The following is an 18,001-nucleotide window of genomic DNA, read 5'->3' on the forward strand; positions in this document are numbered from 1 at the left end:
TTGCTGCCTGGTCCTAATCCGCAGAACACACATATATATACATATAATACACATGTGTAAAAATGCACTAGCTTTTTATCTATTCCCCTTGCTTTCTGCATTCAATTTTGCATATATTACAGTTATTTTGCTTTGTTTTTTTTTTTGCGGTACTTATCCTCTACCCCCTATGGATATTTTTTTGTTTATGGTTTTGTGGGATTTTACGTTCCAAAGCGACGTGCCAAGCACACAACTTTGTCCGCGTCGACGCCGTTCCTTGGCACGTAGCAATACGGAGTTCAAAACAGCATTACTGGAAGGGAGACGAGTCAGACAAATCTTGGAAGTGTCCATGATGACTCTAGAAGGGATGACTTCAACGCCCGGTGCGCAGTTTCCAGCTAAGAGCATAACGAGTACTTGGCCGATCCGAACCGATCACACCGCGTGTTTCATGGCCGCTCTGTCGCGATGTGCAAAAAACCGCGTTGCTTCTTGGCTAACAACGGTTTATGGTGATTTGATGTCCTAAAGCGACGTAGGCTACGAGGGACGCCGTAGTGAAGGGCTGCGGAAAGTTAGACCAGCTGGGGTTATTTAACGTGCACTGACATCGCACAGTACGCGGGCTTCTAGAAGTTCACCGCCAGCGAAATTCGGCAAACGTGGCCGGGATTGAGTCCGCGTCTTTTGGGTCAGCAGCCGAGCGTCACAACCCCTGAGTCACCGGGGCAGCCTGTGGTGAACAAAGGTCCACCTAGTATACGCATTGCCTTACGACAATATGCTAATTTGTGGGTGTGTCATTAAAAAGCAAGGAGAGAAAAAAACAAATTTTACAACTAAAAATGAAATAAAAAAGTTATTTCTCATTGCAACCACGTAATCTTAAGTACGTGCCGTAATTTTTTAATGTCCTGCAGCAAAAACGAGACATGGGATAGCGTAGCCAACAGAGGGAAAGGAACAATGCGCCTCTATGATCATCATCATCATCATCAGCCTGACTACGCCTACTGCAGGGCAAAGGCCTCCCCCATGTCTCTCTAATTAACCCTGTCCTTCGACAGTTGCGGCCACCGTATCACCGCAAACTTCATAATCTCACCCGCCTACCTAACTTTCGGTCGCCCTCTGCTACGCTTGCCTCATCTTGGAATCCACTCCGTTACCCTTAAGGACCAGCGATTATGTTGCCATCACTTTAACGCGATGCCCGAGCCCACTTCATCTCCTTGATTTCCACTAGGATGTCATTAACCCGTGTTTGATCCATCATCTACTGCGACCGCTTCCGATCTCTTAACGTTACACCTATCATTTTTCTTTCCATAGCTCTCTACGTTGTTCTTAACTAAAGCTGAACCTTTTTAGTTAGCCCACACGTTTCTTCCCCATGGGTGAGTAACATCAAGATACAAGTGTTGTAGCGATCTTGAGGGATATTGTTCAATTGCCATTCACGATCTCAGAGAACCAGCCACATGCGCTCCACCCGATTCTTATTCTTGTAGTTATTTCCCCGTTTGATCCTCATCAGCGGCCACTAAGTGCCCTAAGTAGACATGTTCCCCTACCACTTCCAGCAACTAGTTGCCAATTGTGAATTTCAGTTGCCTTGACAGGCTGCTGAACATTACTTAGGTTTTCTGAATGTTAATTTTTAGACACACCGTTCTGCTCAGCCTGTCTAATTGATCATGCTTTGTAGTTCATCTCCTGAGTGACTTAGCAAGGCAATGTCATCAGCGAATCGCAGACTCTTGTGCCCAACTCTTGTCCCCAATTCAGGCCTCGGAATACCTCCTGCAAAAAGGCGATGAATAACATTGGCGAGATCGTGTATCTCTGCGTGACGCCCTTCCTTATTGGAATTTCCTTCTTCTGGTACGCTCGCGGTCGCAAGGCATGGCGTATACAGGGTGGCTAGTTTTTCCAGCACCCACTATACTCCATCCTTGAACAGATCCTCACCAGTTGCTTTTCCCCCTTGCATTGCTCCTAAAGCTTTATTTTATTTACTTCCTCTTTCGTTACTGCGGGATGACGCATTGCTGTTCGCTACTGTCTCTCTCAGTAACGTTCTGATTGCAACGACAACTGAATACATGTGTGTATAACTTTTCGGCTTCTTTTACTATCCATACGTTTACTATCCATATTGCTAAAGACATTGCGCTCCTTGTCTCTTGACGCATACATGTGGTTTTCCCTTATGCATAGATTCCTCTTAATCGCTTTTAGGCGACCTCCGTTCTTTAGAACATGCTGGATGCTCTCCATATAAACTTTTCTATGTCGGCTAGCTTCCTTGCGCTTATTTATTAAGTCATATCTCTGTTAGTTCTATTTTGCCTCTAGGGTTAAACGCCCTCATCCTGTCGCGTTTCTTAATCAGATCTTTCTTCTCCTGAGATAACTTGCCGGAATTCTGTCCAATCACTCCTATCGAACCATCCTACCGCCTACTTTTTGCGGCGCACTCCGTAATGATAGCCGAGAAATTATCATTCCTTGTTTGAACATTAATATTATTCTCATTAGGATAAGGCTCAATATTTTATTAATCCGTCCCTGTCCACCCCGTCACTCCCAGTCCGTCAATCGGACTGAACTGCGGCTGTGTGTGTGCTCCTGTCTGAACTTGTCCCAATCTGCGCAGAAAAGCTCAGCTGTGCAACACCGGCAGAACATACTTGGGTAGAGAACTTACTGACCCCCCCCCCCCCTCCTCTCCTTATGTATCAAGGGTTGTTTTGAAAGGGCTTGTTGTCTATTACTAAATGTTTGTACCATGCCATTTTTGTAACTGTAATTTAGGTGTTTCTCAGTATCCGCGTTAACTCTCTTAATTGGTTGCTCATTTCTCATGGATCCTTCCTTCGGACATAAACTGAGTTGTCTTGTTTATGTTCGAGCGGGCCCTGCACAATACGCCACTTTATTCGCCCTTGATCATCCCTGTGGAATGAGTACACGCATTTTCTCATGCTTGAATGGTGTTTGTATCAGTTGATTTTTAGTTTATTTTTTTCTAGTCATCACTGCGGATAACAATTCAGTTTTTCATACATTCTCGAATGTTCTTTGACCCATTGGCGTTTTTGCTGTTCCCCACACTTGTGAGCTTTCTAAACGCCCAATCGATGCTTACAATTCCTAACTATTTATTTCTATATTCATGGCTCTGTAAATTTTCACATCGTCAGTGACCAGACACAGCTATGCCACAAAGCATCTCTTCATTAGTGCCCCTTTGATCATTCACGCCTTCGTCTTTCTCTGATATTAGCCAGGTATGGGTTTTTCGTGTGCTTGTTTACTGAACGGTGTGTTGCATACTCAAGCGGAGCACTGCATCGACCAGGCCGCTACCACAACGGCGACTCTCCGCCAGCGTTTAGTGCGCACCTGCAGTCCGTGCTGGTGACTGGTGCAAGCAGCAGCTGTCAACACCCCCCCCCCCCCTCTCATTCGCAGTTGGCGCCTCGTGCAAGCGAGCGTGGTGGTGGCGCCGCGCGCGGTCACTCATGCTTAACTTTATTTATTTATTTATTTATACATACTGCAGCGCAATTATATGCGCTATGGCAGGAGTGGGAAAAACAAAAAGCACAATACGCAACAAAGGTAACAAAATACAACGAAATGTACAAAGTAAGCACAATGAAGTTCAAAACACACAAATAAGTATCAAACAAGAAAGGAACTGTTAATGACACGGTAGGAATATTCAGGTATTATGCGTCTTCGATGGCAGTTATAAAACTTTGAACTGGTGATGAACGAATGGACCCAGGTAGAGAATTCCAGGCTTCTATTGAACGGGGAAAAAAACTGAATTTGAATAAATTGGTACGTGCAAAATACGGTATCAAATTTAGCTCGTGATGACTTCTTGTAGATGATAATGGTGCAAAGTTTATGTAGTGGTTATCTGAGAGCCTTACCGAGGAATTGACGCTACAATGTAAGAATTTTAGTGATTCAGTGTGGCGACGGGCGGAGACGTACTTAAATTCAATAAAAGAAGTGTAGAAAAGGGTGAGAAATCGCGATCATAATGATGACATATAAAACGCACAGCTTTTTTCTGGACTGCTTCTAACATGCTCATTTCAAACTGCTTGTACGGGTTCCACACTACAGCTGCGGAATCAAGAACAGGGTGGATTAAAGTTTTATACGGCAGTAACTTTGTGTCTTTTGGTGAATTGGGTAACGTGCGTCGTAGGTAACCTAGTTTTTTTAGTGCTTTATTACATACGTAATCAATGTGATTAGACCATGACATGTTATGCGTGAAAATGATACCAAGATATTTATACTGAGAAACCCTATCCACCACACGACCATTGAAAGAGTAGTTAAAAAGGGAAATGGAAGACTTGTTACAAAAATACATGAGGACGGTTTTATAAAAATTAATTCTCATTTGCCACGTGCTACACCAACTACAAAACCTATTAAGTGACTCTTGCAGATGACGATGATCATTAGGGCCATTAATTACTTCGTATAAAACACAGTCATCAGCGTAAAGACGAATGTTAAAAGAAATGTTATGTGGCAAGTCATTTATATATATTAAAAAGGGTAGCGGTCCAAGGACGGAGCCTTGAGGCACTCCTTACGTCACATCAACAGCAGCAGAATGAGAAGAATTATAAGATACGAACTGGGAACGGGATGAGAGAAAGACAGAAGTCCAATCAACCAAGTGAGGATTGTTTAGTACAGCACTTAGTTTAGCAAGAAGTTTGGAATGTAGAACAGTATCGAACGCTTTCGAGAAATCAATAAAAATGGCATCAACTTGGTTGCCGATATCGAGGTTAAGTAATATACCATGAGTGAATTCAGTTAATTGTGTTACCGTACTAAAACCGCGCCTAAACCCAAGCTGAAAGTTAGATAGCAAATTACTGGACTCAAGAAAAAGCATGATGTGTTTATGAATGACGTGTTCCAACATTTTGCATGACTGGGATGTCAAGGAAATCGGTCTATAGTTAGACAAGCACTGCCTGTCACCGGATTTATAAAGAGCACTTTGGCTAATTTCCATGAAGAAGGGACTGTAGCAGATGATAAGGACTTATTGAATATAATGGACGGATATTTCGATGACCACATCGAGTAACGAACCAGGAACGCATTGTATATTCCATCTAGAGCGGTACATTTCTTAACGGCGAGGTTTAATACAAGATTTAGGATGCCATCAGGGTTTACCATAACATCACTTATTGCTAGAGAAGAAATTATATTGGTGAGCGATGGAATGACATTGCTGTCGGGAACGAACACTGAGTGAAAATACTCGTTGAAAGCATCTGATATTTGTGCCGGCTCACTGACGACGTCATTATGTAATCTGAGCGAAGTGGATGAAGTATCGCGAGGTAAGAGGAATGACCAAAATTTTCAGGGGTTGGTTCTTAACAGATCGCGCAGGTGAACACGAAAAAAGAAATCTTTGGTCGTATGCAACTTAAGATTAAGTTCTTCTTTCGCCTTGTGAAATCTGCCCAAGGTTATGGGATCGCTGCTTCTTCTTGAAAGCCGTAGCCTACGAACGCGACGAGATAAATGCAAGATGTCTCGAGTCATCCAAGGAACATTCATATTTTTTTCTTAGTTTTAATAGGAACAAAGCGTTGGGCACAATCGTTGACAAGACATTCAAAGTAATTAGCAAGAAAAGTTACGTCGTGGCTTGCTGAGAAAGCAGAGAATGTATCGAAACGATCAGCTAAAACATCAATAATGGAATTGTCGTCAGCACGAGTGAAGTCAGGAAAAGTAGTAAACAAATAGGGTTATTTGGAGACTGGACAAGAGAGTGAAACTAACACGCCTTTGTGGTCTGACAGTCCAACACTTACTTCGCAAGAAAAGGAATTTTGGGCCAAAGTAGCTCTTAGAAAAACTAAGTCGAAAATGGAATTTAGCCTAGTAGCACAAGATACAGCCTGAGTTAGTCCAAACAATAAGGAGATGTTTATTAGTTCTCTACAAATTGCAATGTCACGACCAGATGCAGACAACGATGGCCAGTAAATGCCAGGGGTGTTGAAGTCTCCCATGCAGATAAATCTTGATGAAGTAATGTCGATCGTGCTCATGAAATTTGCGGCAGCATGAAGGATGTTGTTGTATCGCCGGCTGGCACACGCAGAGCAGCAGCCAGCCAAGCAAGCACGACGCCAGTAGCCGAACGAAGAAGACCTTTTTAATAGATTAGTTGCGTCATTATATACACAGCTAGGGTAGCCCGTGGTGCCCTCCAGTATGGGTTAACATAACTATCCTTCTTTAACATAACTCTATCAGATGTGAACGGAAGAGCCAGGCGGACGATAAATAACACTGATTAGAATACTACAATTGTTTAGATAAACTTTGCACCACAAGGATTCTGTGTCAGGGGGAGAAGGTAAAACTGAGAATCGCAAATCCGATCTGATCAGCAATGCCACACCACTTCACTTCACTTCACTTTATTTCCTTAAAGACCCCACTTTGGGGGTATTACATAAGGGGTGGGAGTACAAATATAGGTTGAATATGATTGCTTACATGATATTTATGAAATGCATATTTAAATTGCTCACAAAACTTGATTGGCAGGTGATGGCATCAACGTCGTGGGGAAGGCCATTCCAGTCTTTAGCAGTGCGAAGAAAAAAGGATGCGGAAAAAGTGACGGTGCGGGCGCGTTGGCATGACACTTGCAGTGGATGGCCGGTGCGATGAGATATGCGAGCGGGCGGTGTGATGTAGGGTGGTTGTCCGAGGGAACTGTAAAAAAACTTATGAAACAGACTAAGAGAAGCAATGCGACGACGATGGGCAAGAGTTGATAAACCTGATTGTCGTTTAAGTGACGATACACTGATGTCGTATGAATAGGCAGAATGAATGAACCTCGTTGCGCGATTTTGGACAGATTCTAGTGAACTGATGAGATATGCTTGTTGCGGGCTCCAGATAGCAGATGCGTATTCTAGTTTTGGTCGAATGAGTGATTGGTAGGCGAGAAGTTTAATACTTTGAGGGGCGTGCCGTAGATGACGTTTCAAAAAACCCAATGACCGGTTAGCTGATGCGATGATGTTCGTTACATGAGAACGCCAGGAGAGATCCTGGCACAAGGTGACACCTAGGTACTTGTATGAGTATACAGATTCTAGTGGAACGTTAGCAACTGAGTAAGGGAAAATATGGGGGTTACGCCGGCGGTGAAAAGATACGAGTTTACATTTGTTGGGATTAAGCGACATTAGCCAGTCATCACACCAGGCATGCACTGTGTCAATGTCGTTTTGGAGCTGAGATTGGTCAAAGGTGTTAGAAATCGTGTGGTAAATAACGCAGTCGTCTGCAAACAGACGAACATTGCAAACCAGGTTTGAGGGTAAGTCGTTAATATAGATTAAGAATAGGAGGGGAGCAAGTACAGAACCTTGGGGTACGCCTGATGTTACTGGAAGAGGGTTGGAACTCTGGCTGTTAACGAGAACAAACTAAGAGCGGTTAGAAAGGAATTCTTCGATCCACAATAAGACGTTAGGATGCAGTTTTAGCATGGTTAGTTTTAGCAGTAAACGCCTATGGGGAACTTTATCAAATGCTTTAGCAAAGTCTAGAAAAATAGCGTCAGTTTGTAAGTTTAGGTCGAGGTTAGAGTGAACGTCATGAAGAAAGACGGCCAGTTGAGTTTCACATGACAAACCCTTGCGAAACCCGTGTTGTGAGGGATGAAAGAAGTTGTTAGCGTCAAGAAAGTCCATGATTTGAGAATAGATGACGTGTTCCATGATTTTGCAAGGTATGCTGGTTAATGATATCGGACGGTAATTTAAAGGAGAATCTTTGTTACCGGACTTAAAGACGGGAATGACCTTTCCCACTTTCCAGTCATCCGGAATGGAACCTGTAGAAAGCGACTGTGAAAATAATAACAATAAGTACATTGCAGAAATATTCTTAGTGTTGCGCAGTATTTTGGAGTTAATTTCGTCGACGCCGGCCGATGATGAAGTTTTAAGGTGTTCAATGAGCGAGGAAATGCCGGCTTCAGAAAACGCGATAGCAGGCATGCTGGACTCTATATTGACGGCGAAAGTTGCAGTTGGTGGGTGAATTTCATTAGTGAACACAGATGAAAAGGCGTTATTAAAAATATCAGCACACTCAATGTCATCAGCTTCTTCTCCAGACTCTTTAGTTAGAGTGATGGTATGTGCCGGGTGTTCACTTATGACCTGCCAAAACTTTCTGGGATTGGAAGTCAACAATTTCGGGAGGTCGTTGTGAAGGAAAGAGTATTTTGCGTTGCGAATTGCTGATAGGTAGGTGTGTTCGGCTGTATAGTATTTTTCCCATGCGCACTCGTCGTATTGCTTTAATTTTGCCGCACGGAAAAGGCGCTTCTTTTTATTGTCGAGTCTTTTTATCGTTTTGGTATACCATGGCTTCTGGCGGTCCGAGTGGAAACTTATTTTGGGGATGTATCTATCGGTTAGTTCGCTAACCTTTTTCTTAAAACGGGACCAATTATCATTTACTGAATGATCGTGAAAAGATGCTTCAAATGTTGTGAGATATTGGTTTAATTCAAGACTAAAGGCTTCATAGTTTCCTTTGTCGTATAGGCGAATAGTTTTGTTTTGATTCTGACGTCGTGATGGGTGGAACTCAAATGTGGCGTGGATTACTTTATGGTCGCTGATTTCGCGTAGATAAGTGATAGATGAGAGGGCTTCCGGGTGGGTAGTCAGGATTAGATCTAGGATGTTTGCAACGCGGGTCGGTTCAGATACCACTTGAGTTAAGTTGAAGTTTAGGCAGACCTCGATAAAATCATTCGCTTCCCTGTTGCCGACTGCTGTCTGTGTCTGCCAGTTGATTTCTGGAAAATTGAAGTCTCCAAAAAGAATGATATGCGCTTTTGGGTATTTCCTCATTAATTGGCTGATCACGTCGTTAAGAATTCGAGAGAAATCGGAGTTGGTATTTGGCGCTCTATAACAAACGCCCAACAGTACGGTTTGGGGCGCAGCGCGACAAAGTAGCCATAGTATCTCAAGGTCTGATGGAATATTAATAACTGTACACGAGAACTGATTGTTAACTGCGATGAAAACGCCTCCACCTCGAGCGGATGTGCGATCTTTGCGAAAAAGGTTAAAATTCGGTAAGTCAGCAAGAACTTCAGTATCGGTGATGCCATTAGTGAGCCATGTTTCGGTAAGTATCAGCAAGTTACTAGCAGATGAACACACAAGATTGGAGATGATTTCGCGTTTCGGAAGAAAACTACGTATGTTTGTGAAAATCGCCGAAAAGGAAAGATTAGGCTGGGGGGTGGCAGGTATATGAGCGGCTGGGGGCTGGCGGCGCAGCAACCGCTATGGTATCTCTTTTACAGATTGCGATGGTTCGTCGAAGATATATCGTCGGGAACCGATGAACAGGGTTTTGTATCGCAAAGAAAAACGGTTAGTCTTGCTTTTGGCAAATGTAACTAGGTGTTTGCGCACATTGCGAACGCGGCGTGAAAAATCTTCACCGACGGAGTAGTCAGTGTCCTTGAATTTGCGGCCATTAGCTAGAATTTCGTCCTTCGTTTTGAAAAGTGCGAATTTGGCAATTAACGGACGACAGCGATCAGGTTCGTGGCGCCCAAGACGGTGAGTGCGGTCTATTGTTTTGGGGTCGAGGGTGATGTCCAAAAATTCAGAGCAATGGCGAATTAGTAGCTTTTCAGAGTCGGCCCACGTTTCAGATGGGTCAGGGTCCGGAATGTTGTAGAATATGAGGTTGTTTCTTCGTGATTGGTTTTCTGCTTCGTCTATGCGATCCTCGAGATCACAGAGCTGGCGAGTTGCCTGGGCGGTGTGAGTAGTTAGGCCTTCAATCTCTGTGCGTAGTGACTGTATGGTTTGGTAATGACCTTCAAGAGCGCTGATGCGCCTGCTTAGATCAGAAATAAGGTTGTCTGTTGTTAGTAACTGGTTTTTGAGGTCTGTAACTTCCGCGATTAATGTCGACTGACCGGCGGACAATTTTTTAAGTTCCGTAAGTACAGTTTCGAGTGAGGCAGGGCCGGGGTTAGTCTCTACGTCGCCGGACAACAAAAGCAAGGAAATAATGACATCAGAACACTCAGTGACAATGGCAAGGCAGCACTGCGGGCTCGGCAGCTGTATCAAAAAGTAATCACTAGATTTCTTAGCGTAAAGACAACATGGCTTACTAACCTGCATGGCGAGGCAGAACGGGTTAAGCGACCGCATTGTAGCACAGCCACCGAGCCCACAAAGCGACGCCGGTGGCCGAAGCTGCTTAAAAGCTGGAGCGGAAGAGGATGTTGATGGCGATGGTGTTTCCAACTGTCTGTCGAGGGTGCAGTGCACTGGTGAGGTCAGCGCACGATCGGGCGAAGCGGTGATGGCGCAAGGCTGGCACATATCGGGACGGTTGAGAGCGGGCGTCCATTCCGGCGAGATGTCCGGTGGACAGGCAGCCAGAGGGGCGGGGAAAAGCATGGTAATCCAGAGGGGAGCGATCACCTGCATGGCGAGGCAGAACGGGTTAAGCGACCGCATTGTAGCACAGCCACCGAGCCCACAAAGCGACGCCGGTGGCCGAAGCTGCTTAAAAGCTGGAGCGGAAGAGGATGTTGATGGCGATGGTGTTTCCAACTGTCTGTCGAGGGTGCAGTGCACTGGTGAGGTCAGCGCACGATCGGGCGAAGCGGTGATGGCGCAAGGCTGGCACATATCGGGACGGTTGAGAGCGGGCGTCCATTCCGGCGAGATGTCCGGTGGACAGGCAGCCAGAGGGGCGGGGAAAAGCATGGTAATCCAGAGGGGAGCGATCACCTGCATGGCGAGGCAGAACGGGTTAAGCGACCGCATTGTAGCACAGCCACCGAGCCCACCAGTACTGCACCACCAGTACCTGCAACTTCTGTCTACGCGCACGGCAACAAAACCTGGTGGAGTGAATTCGGAGTCGTAAATTCCACTATGCAGCCAAGTCTCCGTTATGCCAATAATATGGGGAGAGTGAATAGAGATAAGGGACAGTAAATCCGGAATTTTTTTAACAAAGCTGGGAGCATTAATATTTAAGACGACAAGCTTATTAGGACGGCCAGAGCTAAGTCAGGGAGACGATGATGCGGCAGTCAAGGACGCAGGCCCAGAACAAAGAGGATCATTATACGCTTTTACCAACGAATTAGAACTTTCATCCCAATTGTAACGAACCTTGTCAATGAAGGCATGATCGAAACTTAACTTCACGACAGAACCGTTGTCACGAAAAGACACTGATGCGTCCCATATCTTTTTCCGAATGGACCTAACCCTACCAGAAAAATCCGCTGTAATGAAGAAGGCAGAGCCCTTGAGTTATTAGTTCTCTACAAATTGCAATGTCACGACCAAATGCAGACAACGATGGCCAGTAAATGCCAGGGGTGTTGAAGTCTCCCATGCAGATAAATCTTGATGAAGTAATGTCGATCGTGCTCATGAAATTTGCGACAGCATGAAGACGCGTTTTTGAAAACCACACTTCGGTCGGTGAAGCTAGACAGATTTAGAATAACTGGACGAGTATATCCTTTGCGAGCTATCCCGAGCATGTGGAAGCGCTCAATACTGGGGCAGCTAATCTTAAACTTATCAGTAAATACAGATGAGATGCTAGTCAACAATGTGTTAGCGGTGTCGTTCGGATCTTCTGAAATGCCTGGTATTATAATGTTATTTCTCCGAGAGCGATTTTCTATGTCATCGTTTTTTTTGCACCAACTGTGTTACTTTGGATTTTAGAGAGTTAATTTCAGCCGGCAAATCACAAATTAGATTGGTATTTTCGGGCGTGGGTAAAGACCCTAATGCAGCCACACGCGACTTCAAAGCATCAAAGCGACAGGCAAAATATTCCTTAATGTCCGCAATGTCACGGGCCAACTGATTCTGCCCTGCCAGTATTCTAGAGAAGATGTCAAACACTGAGGAATTTGAAGAGATTTCACTGTCAAGATTTACAATGGAAGCACTCGTATCGTCAACCTCCCCGAGAGTGAGACTGGAACCACTCACAGACCGGGTTAAAGGTCTGCTACCAGATTGACTGTTTTTACTGGAGTTGATGGGGGGCTTCGATTGAGTTCCACGTCGCCTCTCAGGAGGAGATGACTTGCGCAATAAAACGCGTGTACACACCAGGACACAAGAGTACGTGGGCAAGGGTACAGCAGCAATTATCGATCATCACATCGGTTTCACTCAGCACCAGAATAGTAACATACTGATCAATTCGCGCTACAAGGCACATACACACGAAAACACAAACGGACGAAGCACCAACTAGCCCCAGTACTTGCATTGCTAATAGTAACATACCTGCATGAAGAGCAAGCAGCGGTTAAACATGACGCCGCTGCAGCCTAGCCCACTGAAGAGTCGGTCCGTGCACATGGCTTTTATATCCTGGGCAGGTGGCGTCATAGACCAGCAGTGCAGCGACATTGGCTGACCTAACGAGAAGTTGGCGAGGTGACTGGATTGCAGACATTTGAAGAAAGCGGGAAGCCCGACGCTATCACGCAGGGCACCAGCTGGCAAGTCCAAGGGCAAGCACACGGTGGTATCCACGTGCCCATCCAGAAGCGAAGAAGCCAACCCCGACGAGGCGATTCCGCAGGGGCCGTGTTCAGCAAAACAAGCGATGAACTGAATGAAGAGCAAGCAGCGGTTAAACATGACGCCGGTGCCGCTGCAGCCTAGCCCACACTCCAGAGATGCAGTGACCGAGCAATTAATTATACTTTCAATTCAATTCAATTCATTCATTTTCAACTCGAGGTTGAAGGCCCCCAGGCGTAAAAGCTGTTCTACGACAGCTTGAAAGGTGCCTGGGGGCCCATACAAGGCAGCAGTGGTTACAAACTAAATTACAGTGTAAGTACATATCTTCAAACAATCATTCGAACAACTATACAGTACAATTATTAACTAAACAATCGTTGTTAATGAGAATTTCAGGTGATCGGCGTTCGGCCTCAAGTGTTCCTGAACATCAGAAGACATAGCGGAATTGACATACAATACAAAGTTAGCATGATTATTGTAGACAGGTTGTTTAGTGGGTTACAAAATACTGTCGCAGTTGTTTTTTACTGTAGGTCTCGAAATATACATCCTTCTTTTCATAATCGTTCAGAGGTACTGTAGGGACTGACAAAGGTAATCGGTACGGCGGTGTGGTACAAACCATCTGTCACAACTGCGAGTACGACCATCGCTTTTTTGTTTACGTAAACTTGCGGTGTTCTTTAAAAACGTTTGAAGGGCATTATTTGCGTACAAGAAAGTGTGCAATAAGCGAAATACTAGATAATGTTTTGCTTTTGTTATTTTATACCTCACAGACAATTCTTCTGTCGGATGGTAGTACGATACATCAGCAATATTACGAAGAGTTTTTTTCTGTAGAAGGAAAATTGCGTTAATGTTACTAATCGTTGTTGTTCCCCAAACAAGCGAGCAATAGTTTAAATGTGACGTGAATAATGCGTGTTAAATGTGAACCTTTATTGTTTCCGGGAGATAATGTCGGCATCTGGCAAGTGCTCCCGCCGCCGATGATAGTGATTTGCGCAAGAAATCGATGTGGTGTGTCCATTTCATATCAGACGAGAATGTCACTCCTAAAATCCTATGTTGGTTGACAACTTCAATAGTAGCAGTACCGAGTGTTAGAAGATGGTGCATTATAGCCTGTTTGCCACTCGGTTTAAAAATTATGGCTTTCGATTTTTTTGCGTTAATCTTATGACCATTGGCATTGGACCAGTTGATTATCTTTGTCATCTCAGTTTCTGCTTTAGCAATCACCTCTTGTATGTCATGACGAGAAACAAACACGCTGGTATCGTCAGCGTAAAGAACATAACAAGCATCTGAATTGGGTTGAACAATGTCATTGATATATTAATTGAAAAGAAATGGTCCCAAAAGACTGCCTTGTGGCACACCAGATGAAATGCTCTTAAACGATGAGGTATGGCCCCCAATACTAACACATTGCATTCGATCACTCAGGTAAGAGTTAAACAACACCAAAGATACACCGCGGACACCGTAAGCACTAAGTTTTTTCAACAGAATTTTGTGGTTTAGAAAGTCAAAGGCCTTGCTGTAATCTATAAAAATACCAAGCGTAAGAGTCTTGCATTCAATATTTTTGATGATGAGCTCTTTCATTGTTAGTAGCGCCGTTTCGGTTGATTTGCCTCGGCGGAAACCATGTTGGTACTCTCGTAATATGTTATGTCTGGAGAAAAAGTTTTCTATGCGCACCAATATTATTTTTTCTAGGCCCTTTGAAAACACGGGTAATATAGATACCGGCCTGCAGTTAGCCGCGTCGTTTTCTTTGCCGCCTTTAAAGATGACCGATACCTTTGCTTTTTTCATGCGACTTGGGAAACAGCCAGTTGTGAGGACGAGGTTAAAAATATATGTCAAGTGAGGCGCAATAACGTCAATTACGAACTTGACAGGCTTTATCTGAACATCGTCGACATCGACTGAGTTGGTGTTTCTCTGGTTCAGGAATTCGCTACAAATTTCGATTTCATCCGTTGGTTCCAAGAATACGGTGGCATTTTGTTCATCAGTGGGCGTTGACCCTGTTTCGTCGCAGGTTGGTTTTATCATGTCTACAAAATGCGCATTGAAATGCTCAGCTAAAGCTACACCCGAAATACATTTGCCGTCTAGTGACATTTCAGGGGGGCTGCACTTCCGACGTTTCCTTTAAAGAAATTCATTGACCACCTTCAACACTTCCCGAGAACCGGTTCTTGAAGCATCAGATATGAGGTTATTATAGTAAGCGATCTTTGCTCTTTTTAACTCTGCGGTCAACTTATTTCGGTATTTCTTGAAGTCTGTTAGGGCTGTCATTTCTCTCCTACGCAAGAAATCTTGGAAGAGTTTTTGTTTCTCCTTAATCGCTTTCAAATGATCGGGTGTTTTCCATGGCTTCCTTATTTTGTTCTTTTTTCTTGCTTTCTTGTATGGGAAGCATTCGTTATATAGACAGCAGAACATGAGCAGGAATTTGTTGTAAGCTTCAGAGGCATTACTCTCGTTCTAAATTGGAGACCAGTCGTTGTTCGATAGGCAGGCCCGAAAGGATTCCATATTACCATTCGACATATTCCTACACAGAGGTACGTCCTTGCTTGTCTTTTCTTGTGGTCTATAGCTGGAGTACGCAATAAATATTGGACAGTGGTCGCTTAAGTCATAGCATATGGTTCCAGCAGTATGTACGGAAATGTCTGAGTTGACAATGAAAAGATCAAGGACAGACTGGCCAGTTTCGGTTACCCGCGTTGGTGCACTGATAACGGAATAAAAGCCAGAAGCCAGAAGTGTGTTATTGATCTGAACTGAATGCGCGTCATTTCCAGCTAAGTTAATATTGAAATCGCCTCCCAGAAGCAAACGGTATTGATGACAGGAAGCGTACTCCAACATTTCTTCGATGAAAGTCAAAAGATAGTTTTTGTTTCCGGAAGGAGGGCGATATACTACATAAAACATATCTTTCCCACTACAAACACATGACGCCTCCAGATCAGCAGTAGTACACGTGAAACGGTGCTCCACTTCGCAGCACACGTCATCCCTGATATGCATCGCTACGCCGCCGCCCCGTCCCTTAGTTCTGTTTTGGTAGTAGTGTTTATAGCCTGCTAATGTTAGCGTCTGGTTTTCATCGTGATACCGTGTTTCCGTGATCATGATGACATGCATTCGGAACCGAAATTCTTCGAGAAACATAGTGAATTGTTCTAGCTTTGATGCCAACGAACGTGCATTGATATGGACAGCCGATGTTAATGCCTGGGTTGGCGCCTGCAGTGTTATATCAGAAGGTGAGCAGAACTCTCGATATAACATGATGACGATGAAAGCAAAGAACTAGCAACACACCGCCTTAGTCAATCTTTGGCAAAGAACTAGCAACACACCGCCTTAGTTAATCTTTGACAAGTCTTTATCGTGTTCGATTCGCACCACGTCCCTTCCCTCAGCTTTCCGCGCAAGAACTTTTCCGTTCCTGGCCCATGCAAACTTCCAGTCGAACTCACGTTTCTTTTTTATCGCCAAGGAAAGAAGTCGCTTCAGCGTAGGGCAAAGATGTTCGTTAACGAACACACTTTCTTTATCTACGAAGCCGTCTTGTTCATTCGTTATGTATTTGCTTCGAGCCTTTTCCAGAAGAGCATCTCTTTTTTTTCGCGGCATTTGAATTGCACAACTATGTTGCTTTGCCTTCCTCACGAGTTGGCACGCGATGACAAACTGCTATGTCATCAGCAGTGATAGTCTCGCTTATAGCACTGCCTACCTTTGTTACCAGTTCAGCAACATTTTCATTCTCTTTCTGCACCAGGCGTTTTATTTCGACATTACATCTTCGAGAGTACTGCTCTGTTTGAACCATTCTTCGCTGAAGCTGTTCAATGGCATGTTCATTTGCCTTGACCCTTTTCCGCAGACTTTCATTCTCTTTCTTAAGATCTTGGTTTTCATCTTGTTGTTCAGCTAGTTTCTTTTTGATTTCCTCAAATTCTGCATTGATAACAGTCATGGAATCTTTCAAACTTTTCATTTCAGCACGAAGCTCACGTAGTTCATTCTGGCATCCCTGTCATCATTCGCCGAGCCTTTAGGCATCACTACAGGATTCACTTGGTACACACAAAGAACAAAAACTGCGGCAGCAGCAACAGCAAAAGCTACACAGTTCTCCCGCTCGACAGAGTCAAATTGATACACCAACCTGCAGCGTAAAACACGCAAGAATCAGCGAAACAGTCGGTTTGCCGTCGCTGCTGCCGAGTGCCAGATCCGGGGTGGGAGCCTTCTTTTCTAGGTTTCCGCTGGTGACGTCGGTAGTGACGTCAGATGCGTCAGATATGTCCTGGATGATCGCTGAAACGCCCAGGTGATAGCGGCGATGGGTACAGCTGTCTTCTTTCTGCAGCGTAAAACACGCAAGAATCAGCGAAACAGTCGGTTTTCCGTCGCTGCTGCCGAGTGCCAGATGCAGGGTGGGAGCCTTCTTTTCTAGGTTTCCGCTGGTGACGTCGGTAGTGACGTCAGATGCGTCCGATATGTCCTCGGTGGTCGCTGAAACGCCCAGGTGATAGCGGCGATGGGTACAGCTGTCTTCTTTCTGCAGCGTAAAACACGCAAGAATGAGCGAAACAGTCGGTTTGCCGACGCTGCTGCCGAGTGCCAGATCCGGGGTGGGAGCCTTCTTTTCTAGGTTTCCGCTGGTGACGTCGGTAGTGACGCCAGATGCGTCAGATATGTCCTCGATGATCGCTGAAACGCCCAGGTGATAGCGGCGATGGGTACAGCTGTCTTCTTTCTGCAGCGTAAAACACGCAAGAATCAGCGAAACAGTCGGTTTGCCGTCGCTGCTGCCGAGTGCCAGATCCGGGGTGGGAGCCTTCTTTTCTAGGTTTCCGCTGGTGACGTCGGTAGTGACGTCAGATGCGTCCGATATGTCCTCGGTGGTCGCTGAAACGCCCAGGTGATAGCGGCGATGGGTACAGCTGTCTTCTTTCTGCAGCGTAAAACACGCAAGAATGAGCGAAACAGTCGGTTTGCCGACGCTGCTGCCGAGTGCCAGATCCGGGGTGGGAGCCTTCTTTTCTAGGTTTCCGCTGGTGACGTCGGTAGTGACGCCAGATGCGTCAGATATGTCCTCGATGATCGCTGAAACGCCCAGGTGATAGCGGCGATGGGTACAGCTGTCTTCTTTCTGCAGCGTAAAACACGCAAGAATCAGCGAAACAGTCGGTTTGCCGTCGCTGCTGCCGAGTGCCAGATCCGGGGTGGGAGCCTTCTTTTCTAGGTTTCCGCTGGTGACGTCGGTAGTGACGTCAGATGCGTCCGATATGTCC

General features: G+C 45.0%; 1 protein-coding gene across 1 annotated transcript; it reads right to left on the reverse strand.

Moving 5' to 3' along the window:
* Window positions 1-3,473: 3,473 nt before the first annotated feature.
* On the reverse strand, window positions 3,474-17,003 carry LOC149327741 (uncharacterized). The gene is made up of 3 exons (XM_089563586.1): window positions 16,870-17,003; window positions 12,411-12,740; window positions 3,474-10,874 (listed from the first exon to the last, which is right to left on the reverse strand). Exons 2-3 carry the CDS (start codon window positions 12,534-12,536, stop codon window positions 9,399-9,401), a joined length of 1,602 nt encoding a protein of 533 aa, XP_089419712.1. The 5' UTR covers window positions 12,537-12,740; window positions 16,870-17,003; the 3' UTR covers window positions 3,474-9,398.
* Window positions 17,004-18,001: the final 998 nt, after the last annotated feature.

Source organism: Amblyomma mixtum, chromosome 10 (genome assembly GCF_055824585.1).
Source record: "Amblyomma mixtum isolate Tamu chromosome 10, ASM5582458v1, whole genome shotgun sequence".
Taxonomy (NCBI): Eukaryota; Metazoa; Arthropoda; class Arachnida; order Ixodida; family Ixodidae; genus Amblyomma; species Amblyomma mixtum.